Below are 18,790 nucleotides of genomic sequence, written 5' to 3' on the forward strand. Positions count from 1 at the left end.
TGTGTATTTGTCTTTTCTCTACATTTTCGTTTTTCAGTATTTTAATATTTACGCACAGACTGGATTCTCGTCGGCCACTCCGTATATAATATAATGCTCATTTTTTATTGACTCTGTCCACCAGGTATACATTTTGTGATTAGAAATTAGTAGCCTCTTCTTAATTAGATGCCATGCCTTAATTAATGCTGTAAGTACGTTAATGCCACACCTCAAATGGGCACAACGCTGTATTCCCTGCAACATAAATTCAATTAGGCATAATTTACTTAAGGAAACATTCCTTTATAAAGTATTCATGTATTAAAAATGTCCTCAAATTAATTCAAATTGGTATACAGGTGCATCGAAGTAAATTAGAATAATGTGGAAGATATGTTTCAGTAGTTCAATTAAAAACTTAACACAGTAAAATATTTATTCTTTTTTTTTTAAACTAGGATTTTTTTTTGTAATTATACCTTTTACAATTACAATTGTTGTACAACTAACACACACTCAACATTCACCATCTCAAGTAATTTGAATATTATGTACGGTAATATAAAAATTAAGTAGGAATTGGCCTTAAGCGTTTAATAAATCTGTATGAGTTTCACTTTTTGAATTGATGTTTTTAACCATACTGTACAGCCATTTCTACAAACAAATACCTTATAAAGGAAAAATAATTATTCAAAAAAGATACAATACTTGGAAATATCAATACAAATGCTTTTTATTTCGCCTTTTTTTTTTTTTTTTTTATACAAAAGCAACTTGGACAAATCTTGTGTGACGTCATGTTCTGTCGTACAAAAGAGGCATCATAACAAATGTAGGACACACATACAGTACACACAGTTTGAGATAAATGTTTTAAGTCAAGACAAAGTATGTATAGTCGTCAACATTATAAAACACTACCCTACATCAGTGACAATAGTACGTAACTAAATGCCAGTATTATATTTCAAAATATAATATCTGTGATCCAAAACTGCAAAATTAAATTAAATTCATATATCTTATTACAGAAGCATATTTGCATTCACTTGAGGAAAAAAATTGCTTTTTTTTGGAGCTTTGTGGTGTTTTTTCTTTTTTTTCCTGAATAATTTTTCCCATTTTTTTGAATATTTATATATTTTTTTTAAACTGTCGTAAAAAATATTCGGAAATACAGGAATCAAATATTCAGAAAAAACAATAAAAAAAAGAAAAACAAGAAAAAAATATTTAGAAAAACAATCATTTAGAATATACAGGAAAAAAATACTCAAAAAACAAAGCTGCCCCCCCAAAAAAAAATTACTCAGAAAAAACAGATTTTTTTTCCTAGTGAATGCAATACGCTTCCCGTAGCTTAGATTAAAAAAAAAAACACACAACAAAACTTTTTTTTTTTTAAGAAATGTTCCCTGTAATCACTCAATATTCATATATAATATGTAAAGTCCCATGCTGCTGAGAAGTGTTGTAATACTTTGTGATATAAAAATGTCATTTAAAAAAACGCATAGTAAACACTCAGACATATGAAACATCGACTGTGGTGATTCCAGTGTTTGATGTCATAGACAAATTCACAATCTTTGCCTGCACAAAGGAAAATTAAAAAAAAGTTTAAATTCAAGCAATTGACAGTATTAATATAAAAAGTATGCAGGTAATAAAACACATTGACGTATAAATACTGTACATACCGTATACCAACAGCTAATTCAAAACTAGCAGTCAGGTTTTTATGATTGGCAAACGTGCCCCACAATAACACATTTTTTTGTATCCTAAAAAGTCACACGCTCGTCCACATGCAAACACAACAATGAGTCTTTTTTATAGTGCATACAGAATGTCAAGATAGAAAATCCAGATATCTTCCTTTAATCTGTCAGATTATGTAAACAAAAGACAAAAACAAACAGAGCCTTTTTGAGAAGGTAAATGCAGTAGTTGTAAGAGTCCCGTAGGTCCAGACGAGCGACCATCCGCTACACGGAAGTTTCCGACTGGAGCAGAAGCACGAACTTGTGCGATTTGGGGTCCACGTACTCCTCGCTTACTCGGATGTACGGGATGCTCTTGACGGTGACGGCGAGATTGAAGTCGAGGCACCTGAGCACAAATTCGCTGCCGTCTTTCACGCCGCTGGTGACCGACGCCTCGCTCACCAGCGTCCACTGGTCGGCCATCCAGCGCTCGGGGCCGTACTGCAGGGTGGGGCCAGGCGACAGGTATGTCTCCAGGAAGGCCTGGCGACAAGGAAGCAAACAAAACATGCAATGGATGTGAATTTGGGAGTGAACCAGGTGAGACAGCCACGATGTGAGGAGATGAAAAAGCAACACGTTTACCTTGGGGCTCATGTTATTGATGAGGCAGAAGGCCAGGTGCTTCTGGATGCTCTCCATGCTGTGACACTGCTGCCTCCTAGTGGTGCGGAGGTACTTCTGCAGGGCGCGGGCCATCGAGGGGAAAATGGCCAGAGCCGCTTCCCGCACATCCATGATGTCGGACGGGGTGGCGCGTTCGTCCTCCTTCTTCATGCGCCGCACGTGAGTAAAAGCCTCCTCCACCGCCACCACCAGCCTAACCAAAGATGTGTATTTGGGGATTACAGTGGTGCCTTCGACTTCAATTCGTTCATTGTTTTTGTTTGAGGATAAAGAATTTATGCATTTGAGAATTGTGGTCGTATCTGTCTACGGGTTTTGTTACATGGTTTGAAGCATGTGGGATCGGTAAAACTACAAAATGTCTCCCTAAAACGGGGGTCTGCAACCTGCGGCTCTGGAGCCACATGTGGCTCACTGTGGATCTTTAAAAAAATATATATATATATATTTTACATACAGTAGTTATTTTTTAATGAAAATATTATTCAAATGAATTAATGATTAAAGGTGCATTGTGGCGTTTAAAAAAGTAATATTAAAGCTTTTTCTACATCATGCATGCGCCACCAATGCCCCGATGAGTACGAAGAGCCATGAATGTTTTACTCTGACTGCACTGACGGACCCCGCACACTTCACACTTTCTTTGGGGAGGGGTGGAGTGGTGGAGGGTGACGTCATGTGCGTCATGTTTGCGGAGTAGCGGACATGTGGCGTTGTGCTAACATTAGCCTGTGATGTTAGCTAGCGTACGACACTGCACGCATGAGCTGCTAACTTTCCACAGTTGGGATGCTGCAGTTATGCTTTGGGCCAGAGGTGGCAGTAAAAAAAAAAAGTGACTGCACAAAGGTTCTTTAAATAAAAAATTAATCATTAAAACACAAAAAAGAGTCAAAATGTTTAAGTTGGTGGAAAAAAACACGAAGGGTAGATGAAAGTTAGTTAGCAAATTACCATAAAATATCCATTAAAAAAAGCCAGAAAAAAATGTCAAAAAAAGGAAGAAGTAAGGCAAAAAAATTACCATAATATGTCCATAAAATTGCCAAAAAAGCCAGAAATTTTACAGAAAGGCAGACATTTATAGTATAAAGTATAGTATAAAATGTTTAAAAAAAAATCTAAAAATCTAAAAACAGAAGCCGAAAAGTTAGAAGAAAATGAAAATCAAAGTATTTGATTTTGCATATTTTTCTGTTATGGTGCAGCTCTAGTGAGCTTCAGACAATTTTGGGTTATTTATCTGACCTAAAATGGCTCTTTTAACAGGAAAGTGTGCCGACCCCTGCCCCTCTAGTGCCAGTTTCATGACCGAGGTCCGCATACAAGCGTCGTCTTTGGCTTACCTGGCTTTCCGTTTGCGTACTCGTCTCTCGTAGTCGGCCTCCTCGTAGTACAGCTCGTTATGGGCGCTGTCTTTGCGTTTGGCGGCGGCTGCGATCATGGCCTGGGACTGCTTTCCATTAGCAGGCTGCGCCCCCGCCGCGCTCCCCGGAGCTGCGCTCAAAAAGAAGAGCCAGGACGAGGGCTGAATTGATGATATCACCTTGAGCGCGAGGAAGCGAACTCTCGCACATTAATCGACCGTGGCTCCATGTGGAGAACAAAGGGTGGAGAGTGGAAGGAGAAAATCGACCTTCGCACTGATACGTTAAAAAAATCTTGTGCGATGTCGTGATTTGAAAAGGTTGATTTCTATTTGATAACTTTGTCCAAGATGTACATTTGACAAGTCTACTCTAGACTGTAGTTTCTCTGGTACAACTTTTGAATGACAAATGTATTCAAGTAAAAATTTTCTTTACAACAATATGTTATATAAAGACAATATTCTGAATAATATTGTGTTTGTGGAATATGAATTAAGCAGCAAAATCCACTTTTTTTTGTTTTTATCCATCTCAGCCATGCACTTACCATCGACTCAAAATGACATCACAGTGCAGCTTGCATTTAAAATAAATGATAAATTATTAAATATTTTATTTTAAAGAAAATTACAGTCAGGTAAATTACATTACATTGGATGTGATGTTTTACAAATAAAATATATCTAAGACAGTCCGTCTGTTTGTTGTTGTTTTTTTGCCTTACCAGAATAAAGTGTAATTGCACATCCGCCACAGTAGGTGGCAGTGCTGGTCTCATCATCAGAGTGTCCATAGGGAGCAGTCGCTCCTCTACAGATGTGTAATTACAACGTAGAATATTTTTTAAGTACTGATCTAAACTTATATTGTTGTAATTAATAAAAATAAAAAAATAATTAGTATGCTTGACATTTCATTCACTAACATCTTACATGAAATTACATAAAATATATTCGTATATTATTATAATCAATAATCTGTAAGAAATAAAATATACATTATATTAATTTATTAGGAATCAAAATTTAGTTAAAACACATTTAAAATAGCACTTTTTATTACCTTATAATACATTTTAAATGTATTTTTTCATGGGTAGAGTATATATTGACTAATTAATTCATTGACTATTCATAGAAATAAAAACATGAATTACTAATGCATATTTAAATACAATATATACATTTAAATGATAGATTACAAGGAAGGAGAGGAGGCTTCCCTTGACGCCAAAATCTTTTTATGGCCACGCAGATGAAACATTCATGGCCGTGCACTTCATCCAACATTAAGACAGATCTGTTACTTTGCAGCTTTGCACCACATGAGCTCATGCAGTGGAGCAGTGGAGCTCATCATTATGAGGGTGATAAGCACAGGAGCATGTTTGGGGGGGAGGTGTGTAAAAGTGGGGTAAAACCGGTAGTTTAATTAGATGCGAATCGTGAACCTGATTTGCATTTGTGCAGGTGAGAAAGAGGGTAAATCTAAAAAAAAAAAAAGTTAAAAATGGGAAGCAAGAGGAACTGAAGTGGGAGTATGTGAGGAATGAGCGCTTCTCTGATGAATTATTTAAGGCTTCAAATGCCGCCACCCCCTAGAGGCCTTTCTGTTGAAAAGGGGGGGAGGGCGCCGATCTTGGATGCGAGCATCAAGAAAGCTTTTGTAGCATTTGTGGCGTGATAGACAACAGTGCAACATTGTACTAATTGCAGGAGCTGATACAAATTAGGGCTTGACCAATCAGCTGACATTTTCCAGATGTTTTAATTTTTTTTATGAATATGTGAATGTCATGATCTCAGAATCAGAATCATCTTTACACACATGAAATTTGCCTTCACAGTCGCAACCAGTCCAAGAAACGTAAACACAACAATGACCAACAGAGGGAGACAGAACGGGAAGCCTGAGGGGTCGCTATAAGCGTCCTGAGTTCCTTAAATAAGAAAAAAAAACATGACAAAGTGGGTAGGGAAAAAAACAAAGCTCAACCTCTGGTCCTTTAAACGGGAGGGGGCACAGCATGAACCTGGAAAGTCAGATTTTTTTTGCCGATTTAAAAAGCACTAATATCATCCGATTACTCGGTCAGGCCTTAATACAAAGACTTTTTAAAGTGCCTTGCAAAGTAAGTACTTACTCTCCCGCAGCAACCTTCTCAGCCTGCTTCTCAAAGCTGCTCACAAAGGAAGCGGACAAGGAAAGCACAAAATCACAACAATTTTTTTTAATTGTGTTTAATATGTTGCAGTCCACAGTGGACTAGTGTTTCGTACTTCTGCCTCAGGGTAAGTAACCTGGCTCGGCCTGTCTAATTAGTACTGGTGTTATTATTGTGAGAGTTGGCAAGAGCCAACCAGCAAATCAATTGTTCTTTATTATGGATGAGCTGTGCTTACCGTCAACGTTGTAGACTTTTAATCCGGCCAGGTGCTTGGCGGCGCGGTGCTTGGAGGCCGAGAGGAGCGCCGGGTTGTGAAGCGGGAAGTCTCGATAGTAATACTCCAAAACGGTGAGAGCTGCGTTCTGAACGCTGCGTGACACAAAAGAGACGCAGGTGCCGTTGATTCACATCATAAAATGTAACGACCTCCGTCGACGGTCCCTGCTTACTGCCCAGCTACTCATTTGTTTTTAATGCTTAGACTGGCCTTGCACTCACCTCTGAATCACTTCATGAATCATTACAGAGCAGGGTTACATTTTTTCCGCCCACTACTTAAATTCTACTTCAAGCTTTTATTTTATCAAGACAATTGGACAATTGTATGCTTTGTGGGAAAGCTCTTTTAAGCTACATGCTATAAATAAAATTTTAATAAATGCTATAAATATAAAATATATTTTTATTAAACTTAATTAACAAAATAATCAATTATTTTTTGATTAATTATTAATGATTTTTTACATAATAATAATAAATATTATTATTAATAATAATATAATTATTAATATTATTATTATTAATAATAATTTTAATAAAAATACATTTAAATAAATTATTTTAGTGTAGTTCTTGCATATAGCTGTATGCTTCCAACGTTGGAATGCTTTAAATACATTTTTAATAAATGTTATAAATATAAAATATATTTTAATTAAAAAACTAAATAATAAATGAATTTTGATTGATTATTAATGACAATTTTTAAATTTTACATAATAATAATAATAATAATAATAAAATTAATAATAATAATAATAATATTATTATTTTAATTAATTTGAATTAAAAATACATTTAAATAAATTATTTTAGTGTAATATTCTTGCATATAGCTGTATGCTTCCAACGTTGGAGGGACTCTTTGGAAATCACTTTTTTCTTCTTTTCCGCAGTGGAAAAAGCATATGTGTAGCAAAACCTTTACTCATATAATATATCTCATGCCCTCATTTGTTTTCTCCCACTCATGTCGCCACACTTGATCAAATGAGAAACACAAGTCTGACAGCTGTGTCTCCTTCTAGAATGTCCCACCTGAGGCAAACTAGACAAGGAGACTGACTGACTCTAGTTACGAGTTATGCCACTTTCATCTTTCTGATAAAGGCCACCAAATTCACAAACATGCTAGACTAGACTTGCCCTGGCACGTGTTTACACCGTAGACAGGTGCCCGTGCACCTGTCTACGAAAATAAGGCCCAAGATGTTTTGAAAAGTGCACACAGTTTCTATGTACCTGAGCTGTCCCATGTTGTAGTGACGCGTCTCTCCGTCCGTGGATCGGATGACGCACACGCTGTAGCACGGGCGCAGGTGGCGAAGCTCCAGCAGCACCACCGCCAGATAGTGGACAAAGAGTTGTGAGTCCACCAGGGAGACGGCGAACTGGACCACACCGTGGTAGTCCTCGTCCTGCAGTGGAGAACACGCACAGCACATGTCCACACGACTCAGAGAGATATCTTGTTACAAAGCAGTTAGCATATGCTAACATAAGCAGGGTAGCCTCTGCCTTCACTTATGGTTTTTCTTCAAAATGTTCTTGCGACAAGAAAAGTCAATACAACTCTTTGGAGAACCATTAAAACGGTTTAGAGAACATTTGCGACCTGGAGCTAACTATGACATGAAATGAATTTGCTAGCCTGTAGCCTGCTAGTCCTGTAATCACATAATGTTGGTCATTACCTTCTCTGGTTGAGAGTCCTATCAACCTAACTAAAATTTAACAATGCTAAACATTAACAGAAGCAACAGAACATGTCACTTTTAAAGACGATTACCAAATCCCCCCCCCCCCCCAATTTGCCTTAATAATGTCCACTTAGCTTAATGCTAACACACAATGCAAAACACTGAAGACAAGAGAACAAATAGCATAAAGCATCGATGTTGTGGCTCTACAACCCTTAAAGTAGCGGCTTTGGAGAAATGACAATACTCCATGGTATATTCCTTAACTTTTGCGGAAAATGATTACTATTACTGCAACTTACTGAGTTTCTTCTTCATGTGTGATTCTATGTCTGTGTTTTACTGCCCCCTGGTGGCCAAGGCGCACACACCAGCAGGAGCGGCCAATGTCCATTTAATTGAAGCAAAAAAGTAAAAAACTGTTTTATTCTTTACTATTTGTTTTATCTATTTGAGTGCTAATTTCATAAAAAAAAAACACTTTTTAAAATGTATTAATAGCATTTCTATTGATTTGAATGGTTGAAAGATGATTTGAGATACAAAAATTGACGTTGGTGCGGCATATTGCGTTCACCTGTGCATCGAGTATCCTGACGCCGTAGAAGAGCCAGTAGGACATGGTGAGCAATAGTGTGAGCGTGGTGAGGAAGGCCCGGCACGCGCACACTCTCGGCAGGCCGGCACGGGCTGGCCGGAGAAACAGCGCCCAGATGGCCGTGAGGAGCATGAGGAGCTTGAAGGAGAGCGACAGGAAGAGACCCTCGCAGGCGGCGCCGCAAGGTTGCAGTCTTTCGGGCCACATTATTACGGGCAGGAGCAGGAAGACCAACGGGGTGGCCAGCACCAGCAGACCCCCACACAGGCCCACAGCTAAGGGGAGGTAGCGGCGGAAGCTTCGGGTGCGGTCCTGTATGCCCTTGCCCAAGCCCACCACTTCCTCCTGGGAAATGCTTAGCTCGGAGGTGCCGGTCACTGCGGTGGTGGTTTCCCCCCAGTTATCATCCTAGAGGTGAGCAAGACATCTTCATTTGAGTATTCAAACATCTCTGCTGTGAAATTCTGCCATTTTATCATTGTATCATACAGTGTTTAATAATTCATGGGGGATACGGATCGAGTTCTACTTTGAACGAAATGTTTTAGAATGAGCAAAAATGGTGAATTACAAGTTTGGTAACTTTCAATAAGACATATTTGGTGCTCTTTATCACTATAAAAAAAAAAATCTTCCGTTGCATTTACCATTGCATTGCATTGACCAAATACCAGTAGAATTCGCAGATGAGGCTTAGCAAGCTGGACTACAGATGCCAAAAGATGGCGGCAACGCGCTATATAAATAAAGATGACTTGACTTGACTTAAATGAATCTCTTCAACTCATTTTAACGTAGGCCCTTGGCAACAAAAGGCCACAAAATGGTGACGAATCACTACATGAAGCTCTTAACTCATTAAAACCCCAAAACGTCTAAATACATTTTTAATACTTTGTCCGCCATTCCCAAAAACGTATTTATACGTTTTTATGTTATTTTTTTTATGCAAGAGCATACAAAGGGCTTTGATGTGGCTTCTGACATGAAGAGGTGGCTTAAAGCAATGGTAGTTATTACAAAAAACGACCAGCCGGTGGAAGCAGAGTATAAGAGATCAACCAGGGCCATGTTGCAACAAGCTCTTTTTGCGAGTGTTTTCAACAGGTTTGTGAATAATGATGAAATTTAGCTATATTATAATGCCAATTGCTGCAAAACGGAAACTGATACAAATATACTTTTTTTTTCCCCTGATGAAAGAAGAGACTCCAATCTTCCATGTTTTTATAGCAATAGAACACAATATTCGGTGAGACTTGCAAAATCCAGTAAAACAGCCGGGAGCGAAGGGGGGTTGCTTCATGGAAATGGCTGGGAGTGAATGAGTTAAGGGTAGTAGATGCAATTCTGCCCTAAATGTGATACTGGCTTGCGTGCTGTCACATAAAATAACTTCATCAGTCATTTGTAAACACAGGTACATTTTAATTTAGGTTAGCAAAAGTATTGGAACATGTGGCTAATGGATGTTGCTAGTTGCTCAGGTGTTGCCTTTTAGATTGTTTTCTTAAATATTACAGTAAATAGTGATGTTTATTTGTTTGTTTATTTATTGGACATTTTGGACATTAACAATGAGAAGTCTTCAAACAATGCTTTGATGTAATGTCGGCTGACACGCACACAGGGAGACACACTCGCTGACACAATGTACAAAACACACACAAAATATAGATTAACCCTTCCCTCACACGTCATAATATATTAGTCATATTCCTCTTCTTCATCATCTTATCACATCTGCACCACAAACACTTTCAGATTGTCACTCATTCTCATTAGCTATTCGCTGTCCCTTCCGTGTGAAGAAGCGGAGCATAAATCTCCCAACATGTGAGCGCAGGATAAAAACAAGATATGATGACTGGGGTGTCAGTTTTGAGTCTGGGCTGTGAGATGTTGGATGAAAGCCTTCCCGCCATTTAGGCCTATGCTTAATGAATTCCACTATGGTGCTGCGAATGGGGGCAGGGGGGGGGGGGGGGGAAATGGAGATTTCACGCGTGAATGTGAAGGTCGACGACTGTATGCATGTCGCTTTTAATGCTCATTTCATTCCATTAATTGTAGCGTTTTAAACAACGTAGCTATGACGATACCCGATCATGTCATTAGCGATGCAAAACTTAGCAGTATTGCTATTATATCACGATAACCTATCATGTCATTAATACGACAGCGTCCGACCGGGAGCAATCAATCCACCAGCATTCCTCAACCAAAGTGTTCACAAAAACAAGCGTTCATGTGACCAGGTCATGAAGCTGCTAAACAATAACCCTCTGACAGAGCTAATACACGGTCGCCATTAACCCTCCGAGGATTAATCCTCAAGATTATCGCCGCACTAATCAGGCCGCCGGATCGCTACGTTAATGCAAAGAGTGGACAGAAAGGCTCAAGAAGGAATTACTGCAGTGTCAAGTCCAGTCAGACGCTCCACTCGGGCAACTTGCATACATTCACAAAGACAAGCCATAAACCTCACTGGTGACCTTAGAGGTCAACACGGTATCAGTCACCGCACCTGGCAGACAAAAGGCCTCCTATAGTTAATGTACACTTTATTGGTATGACATGCTTAATATATAGAAAATGCTACATTGGGATATATAGGACTTTCTTTGAAATGATCTGTCATTGTGTTTTGGGGATATTTAATGTACTTCAGACCCGCATTTTTTTCTGCTGGGCAAAATGTATTTATTTTTGCTGATTTGGACCCTTTTCCCGCATAAGAACAACATGGAAATGCTTTTTGGGGGTTATCTCGTGTTTTTTGTTGTTATAGTGGACGCCAGGAGAATATGGCTGCAACGTGTAGTCAACCTATAAGCTTAGTTCTATGCAACATTTTGAACATGAACATCATGCAAATCAACTTGCGATTGTGATTGGTTCTAAGAGCCAATCATTAACCAGAAGTGTTGCCATCATCCAAATCACGCGTTTGATTGGTTTAGGCATGTGAATATGTTACGTCCACTGGCTTTTATAATAGTGTACATGGTATACGCAAATGAGCAGGGCATGAGAGTCCGCAGTCAAAAAGAGATGACTGTATGTGCTTTGAGTTGAGTTGGAGCCAGGAAACCCAATCTGCTGCCCTCTGGCATCAAGTCACAACATCCAAAAGCTCACAAAGCGCTGCTGGCCTCGTGTCAGTGACGCGCGTGTGAACATGGCGGATTATTCTTCTCAGCTTTCCTCAAAGTGCCGAAAACTGATCTAAGGCAGTAAGAATGCGCGACTCCCTCTTTGCGCAGGAGCTCGAATGTGAAGAACCGGTGAACGACCTGCCGAAGGTGATGGAAGGCCTGCCGGTGTCGCGCCAACTCACTGCGAGCACGGATTAGCTTACGAAGCACACAAAGGACGGAAGCTACGAGCTGGCTATGGCTATGAGTCACATGACATCCTGGAATGTGTGTTTTGTCTCGGAGGAGGCAGGAGAAGGAAAAATAGGTCGAGCATTAGAATTCTTCACAAAATCTTGATGGATACTTTTTTTTTTTTTTTCCCAGGGATGCTATTATCTCATTGGTAGACCTGTGCCGTCGCCATCCAGCTGTTTCATGTTTCGGTTGACACCATAGGGTATTACTTTTATTACTATTGTATTTTGTGAACATTTCCTCCCTATAGTGTTTGTATACAGTGACATCACAACATCTCAACCTCATTCTCTGTATATATGGTTGTGATATACGGGTCAAGCTGCACAAGAGCAACAATAATCCTCCGTGATCCTTTGACACTATTGTATATGTTGCTGAAAAGTAATACAGGGATTAAGCATTGTGACTGAAGCTCACTTTGATGCACTCGTGTCTAATACCTGGCCATCGTCTCCAGGATCTGCCCCCGGCGAGGGCTCCCCCGGCAACGGCTCGCCGTTGTGCACCGGCGAATCCTGGGAAGACGTCTCCGGGGGATTGATGATGACCGACTTCTCGGAACGGCTGCTGTCTTTACTGCCGCTGGCCTTGTGACGTTCGCGGCCTCGCTCGCTGGATGCAGGATGAAAAAGATGGCGGGAGGTCAAGGGAATGTTGTTATGTCCCTTTAGAATATTATGTATTAAAAAACAGGAGTTGTATATGGAAATGTATTCATTTCATCCTGCAGGGTGAACTAAAGATTAAACCCAAATAGTCGTCTCATTTGCAAACCAGACCAAGAGCATAAGTGATTCGCGCCGCTGAGCTGTGACGCTCCCAAATCACATGACTGTCTATCTACCCCCTCCCGCCAACTCATCAAAGTTATCAGGAGGCCCAACTAAGCACCAGAGGTGACGCGGAGCTCACCCGTGTCGGTTTGACCTCCCCGAACGGCTGGAGTAGCCCGAGTGGGTCGACTCGGTGTCCATTCCGCTGGCGTTCACGGGGTCACTTTCTCTTTGTGGAGGGAAGTAGGTGAGACGTTTGGTGGCGGTCCTCGGGAGGACTGTGGAGGTTGCTATGGAAACAGGCCTATAAAAGACCTCAGCGATCCACAGCCACTGACTACAACTTTGTACAACTTCCGTGGCAACCGCACTGACCTGAAATACGGACACACACACACACACACACTGCTGCACCAACACAAGCTGCAATAAAACAAGAAACAGTTGCACAACTGCATTTCGTTAACTTAAACCAAGTCATTTTTAGCTTACATTCAAAATATCAATAACAAAAAGTTTAAAAAAATATATATATATATAATCATACAGGTCATGCATTGACTTTTTTTTTTAACATGGATGAACTTATAAAAATAAATAATCTGTCACACCTGATAGGCTATTTGAACTTTGACTTAATAACGGGTTTTTTTTTTTACTTACAGAAAATAATCCTCCGAAACCCTGGTTTCAATTCATACCCAAATTTGAAACCTTAACTTAAAACCCGGACATTCTTTCCCTAAAATTGTCTTGAAATCCTACCTTGAAACATGAGCCCTGCCTTCAAATCTTAGCTCATTCACTGCCATTGACGGCTATAGACGCCAAAAATTCAAACTATTTCTATTAGTTTCACATTTTTTTCCACCTTTCCTAACAAGAGTATGAAAACCTAGAAAAAAATATATTGTAAATTTAGAACAGATATAAAATTTGTGATTAATCGTTAGTTAACTAGTGAAGTCATGTGATTAAATACAATTGGAAATTTGTATCGCCTAATGGGCCTAATAAAAAAGATATATATTAAAAATAAGGGCCGTTTAATCATAATTAATCACATGATAATTTTATATCTCTTATAAATGTACAATAAAAAAATTCTAGGTTTTCATAAAAAATTAAATGAAATGATTTTTTTTTTTTAAACTGTTCATATGATTTTTTTTACGTCGTCAATGGCAGTGAATGAGTTAATTAGAAACTGAAAACCTAAAATCTAACTCAGGCTTGAAATCATAAACCTGTCTAGAAAACCTAATTTGAAACCATAAGCTGTCAGAAAACATTAGCTTGAAAATTCCTTTAAAATGCTAAGCTTCACTTGAAACCTTAATCCTAGCGAGTGATGCAAAACCCAACTTCAAGCTCTAACCTAGGCTTCTTGCTAGTAGCACCGATGACTATAATATTTACATTAAGTTCCACTCTGACTTTTTGTCGATACAAAATAAATCAATTCAATTTAAAATACAAAAAAAAAGGCGCAGATGTTCAACTGCGGCAGGCATGAGGTTCAAGTGTGCGTTTAATGACACTCATGTTTTATTCATCTCATGTGGACACGCAGCCGAGTCATTTCCAATAATCTGTCCAGACTCCCGCCCGTCGTCCTTTCCATTTGCACACGCTGATGGCCCGTTGCTCGGCCATCCACGACCATTCATTACGCTGTCCGTCTCTACGTCGTTGCCATGGCAACTGCCTGTCTATCACCATTACAAGCCCAGTCTTGTACATATAGAGATTATTGTCTAAACAGATTTACAAGATGTTTGTCATCTCTGATTTTAGAGTTAGTCTGTCTTTAGACTTGCTTTACAAAATGATTCAAGTGATCATTTTGAAAAAGTAAACTCATATTGTGTTCTGTGGCTTGTGCAACAATGTCGGCTCATGAATTTATGGTACCTGGGCGATCCAATTTTTAATCCACATCTTAATACCACCAATATCATGTTGTATTGGAAACCATCAATACTGTACAAAAACACAGTTTAGCAGCACACAACTGTGCCGCAGACATTAAATGCTAATGTTTGAAAATCGCTACAGATGTGTTTTGCTAGACGCCCAATCATAGGGCAGAAAAATTCCGACATCATTGTAGGCTAGCTAGCTGGCCCTGTGAGATGAATTTAAAATTTAAGAATGATTACAATCGCTAATATAGTTTATATGGCGACTGATTCTGAAGGGCAGATTAGATTGACATGGCAACAGATCTGATTGGATGAAAAAGCACATCCACATATAGCAGGGCAGCCAATAGAAACACTACAAGATGAAGAGAAAAGAATGCTGGGAATAAATAAATTACATTTCATTGACCGAATATTAGCTTGCAAATGTTTCGATAACGTTTATGCAGGTGTACCGCTTGCACCGTATTAAAAATCTTATGTGGCGCCATTTGATTACATTTAGTGTCTTATTTGGGCTGACATCTGGAGCGTCCGCTGTTGCCGTGGCGACGCCGCAAGCAGGGGGCCCCAATTAAGCAATAACAATCAATCAGACTGGGAGATGTGCAAGATCAACTTGCTGAATGGGACAGCGCTCACAATGGCCTCGTATCACACCCAGTAGCCGCCCGCACGCTTAGATGAATAAGCTGATGATTTGATTAAAAAGTGTTAAACCCCCCTGCGGTCACCGACCTCTGGGCCAGAGGAAGCGGAATGTGGGCCAAGGAAAGAGGTGGCACTGAACCAGGCCATGCGGAAAAAATGGCCGCCACAGGGAAAGAAAAACGATCGCTTACAAACGGACAGATTAATATTAACAATAATGCCAAGTGGGACTCGTGATGCACTTCCTGGTCTCTCAATGTCAAATCTCTCTCTCTCTCTCTCTCTCTCTCTCTCTCTCTCTCTCTCTCTCCAAAAACCTAAAATGCTAGTTTTCCTTTGAGACATGTACAGTAGTACACAGCATGATGTCCAGTGACGCATGAGTGCGGATGCGTGCGGTCGAGTGCGCCTGGATGAGAGTGAGGAGCGCGAAAGTGACACTAATGTAAAACAAACACTCATTAGTGTGTTTATTTAGCGGCTGAGGAGCTACCGTCGTCACGCATGAGCACATCCTCTCGTCAGGCGGCTTTCCAAAAGACAAAATGCATATTATTTGCGTACTATTGTACTAATATTAGGCGCAACAAGATCCAGATTTGTAAGGTCACATCTCCGTAAGCTGTGGATATATTTGACAGCAAACCATGTGAGGCGAACATACAAACTCCACACTGGAAAAGAAAAGCACAACATTTCTGTTTGTGTGGCAGAAGCACTAACCAAATATAAATGCAACAGCAATAAGAACGGCAACAGGGTTCTTCGGCTCTAGTAACATTTAGCCTCCAAACAGTGCCAAGAGAGAGTCAGAGTGAGGTTTGGAATGTGAGATTCCATTAATGCAATTCCGGCACCTGAAATGACCCGGATCAGCCTCACACTTCATCACATGCTGGAGCCTGGTTGCCATGGCACCTGTACATCCCCCACCCACCCCGCACCCCAACCTTTCATACTTATGAGCTGCCTACTTTCCTTCCTGGAGCTTTTATTATTATTATTATTATTATTATTATTATTATTATTATTATTATTATTATTATTATTATTATTATTATTATTATTATTATTATTTCCTCAAAATAATAATAATACAAATATTTTTTTAAAGTGTGCCATGGGCCATGCTGATCATGGATTAAGTTAAGATTTTTTTGTTTTAATGTATAACAAGTTGAACAACAACATTTAAAAAAATCAGTGAGAATTGTATTATTAATTATTTTTAATCAATTGCCCAAAATAACAATATGTCCAATACCTTCTCTTTTTACACTCATATATGTTACTTGTTTTTATAATTTACACTAAATCAACTAACCAAACATTCAATTAAATAAGTGAATGAAAAAAAAAGACAATTTAATTTACATTTCAAAAGGAATCAAAATGGCCGCTCTTTGGATCTGACCTGGGTCGGCTTAAAGGGGAAGTCAATTACACCCCCCCCCCCCTCACCTTTTATATATATATATATATATATATATATTTTTTTTTAACAATAATATGTTCTATGCAGCCCAACTGGTCTAAATATGGCATTCTGGTTAATATTGCGTTAGTGGAATATGAGTTACGCAGCAAAATCCAGCCATTTGTTATCCATCTCATGGGGCGGCCATTTTGCCACTTGCTGTCAACTGAAGATGACACCATTGTTGCTCAGGTCTCAGGTAGCCAAATACAGCGCAGCTTCGGAAAACAGGTGAGCTGTGATTGGTCGTTGTCTGAGCCCTGATCAACATTGATATCATCTTCAGTTGACAGCAAGTGGCAAAATGGCCGCCCCCTGAGATAGCTAAAAACGGCTGGATTTTGCTTAAATATTAATTAGAATGTCATGTTTAGACTAGTGAATTCACATATAACATATTACTGTCAAGAAATCTTTAAAGTTGACTTCCACTTTAAAGACTGGAACTTGCTGTACGTGGCCCGCCGGCCATACTTTGCCCCACAAAATGCATGCTCCCTCTATTTATCCACAAGTCAACTGTACAGTCAGATATAGTTCTTATAGAATCGGATTTTCTGTTAAATAATAAAGATTTAGGGGTGACGTGTTTTAAAATAATTTTAATAAAAGTACATGGCACATCGGGCGGGTGAGGGGAGTGACCGATGATTGCATCGGTCTATTCTCCAGTACACTACACCAGTCCGCTCTTCATGAACACCTGCAGTACAAATCCTGTCAAGAGATGACAATCGCGGTGATCCGATTGACCGCTCTGATCAATAACCCACGCGCGGAGCATGTGCATGCAGGCCGTGTAAAGCAAGGCTACATCCAGCTGTGCACAGCGGTGTAGACGGACGGAGCGGAGGCACCCTGCCCTTTTCTTTTAGCCATTGACGGACTGCACCGGATCCTCTATTATCACACTACAATCTTTGTGTGTCTATTTAAAATGGCATTTTTGCACTGTGTCACGTGATCAGAGTCCTGATTTCACACGCGTTGATCTTGTCGCAGGTAAAAAGACAGCCGTGGCCGCGTTCAACTTGAACGAATCGCCTCGCGTGGATTACTGGAAGCATGAATTGATGAAAAGATGACTGTTGATGATCGGGCGCCTACCTTTCCTCCTCATCGTTCCTTCCGCGGCGGGGCGAAGTCTCTTCCCTTACTCGAGCCTGGCCATTGTGCTGCTGACAGGAGCGCAAGGCACCATGGAAGAAGCACCGTACATACACGCACACACGCACACGCACGCGCACACACACTCAGTGTATTCAATTAGGGGGGTGGGGGGTGTAGTTTGGTGCCGCCAGAGGGCGCCCTTTAAAGATGGTACAGTTGGGTCATTGGACGTTGCCCGAGACGCATACGGAAGTCTGTCTGCACTCATGGACGTACTGCGCATGCGCTTGGCATCGCCGTTTCAAAACTGTTCGATATATATATATATACATTTATTACTGCCCTATAGGCATATAAGACTTGTTAAAACAAAAAAACTAAACAAAAAATTGTTATAAATAAAATAACAAATGCTGTAATTAGGCTACATGAAAAATAGTTGTATAAGCCTATTTAAATAAAGTAAGTTTTCTCATCCTTTATTTATCCAGGAATTGTGTTATTTAATTGCAAGATCTCCTCTTCAAGTTTTCAACATAAAAACCAGGGCTTCCATATATGATGCTTAATAAATGGAACAAAGACATTTTTTCCCCTCAAAATCAACCAAACATAAACACACAAGGATATTGTGTGATGGCAAGACACATCAGGTAAAACAGTTGCATGTTTCCTGTAAGAAACTGTACTTGTAGCATACCAATGAAGACAGTCACAGTAGAGAGTGCTTTTAAACAAATTTCATTATATATATATTTAAAAAAAAAATGGTGGTTCAAAGAATGGATGTCGTATTGGTAAGTAAATATTTCAACCCAATAAACAAGGAAGATTTACAAATAGCAAAAAATAAAACCAATATTTACTGGTAAAAAACAAAAGGGTAAAACTTATGAAATTAAACCCTCCCACATGAAAAATATAAAGAGTACGTTGACAGCAAAATAAACAACTCAAT

At 39.5% G+C, this 18,790-nt stretch overlaps 1 protein-coding gene across 1 annotated transcript; it reads right to left on the bottom strand.

The window, feature by feature from the left end:
* Window positions 1–719: 719 nt before the first annotated feature.
* On the bottom strand, window positions 720–18,061 carry LOC147164563 (vang-like protein 1). Its single transcript, XM_086091666.1, has 9 exons — window positions 17,830–18,061; window positions 12,809–13,044; window positions 12,337–12,508; window positions 8,475–8,903; window positions 7,440–7,615; window positions 6,154–6,287; window positions 3,728–3,878; window positions 2,337–2,571; window positions 720–2,234 (listed from the first exon to the last, which is right to left on the bottom strand). The coding sequence occupies exons 2-9, from the start codon at window positions 12,868–12,870 to the stop codon at window positions 1,974–1,976; spliced, it is 1,620 nt and encodes a 539-aa protein (XP_085947792.1). The 5' UTR covers window positions 12,871–13,044; window positions 17,830–18,061; the 3' UTR covers window positions 720–1,973.
* Between the last annotated feature and the right edge of the window lie 729 nt (window positions 18,062–18,790).

The sequence above is a fragment of the Leptonotus elevatus genome, chromosome 12 (assembly GCF_054856555.1).
Source record: "Leptonotus elevatus isolate MCC_2025b chromosome 12, RoL_Lele_1.0, whole genome shotgun sequence".
Lineage (NCBI taxonomy): Eukaryota > Metazoa > Chordata > Actinopteri > Syngnathiformes > Syngnathidae > Leptonotus > Leptonotus elevatus.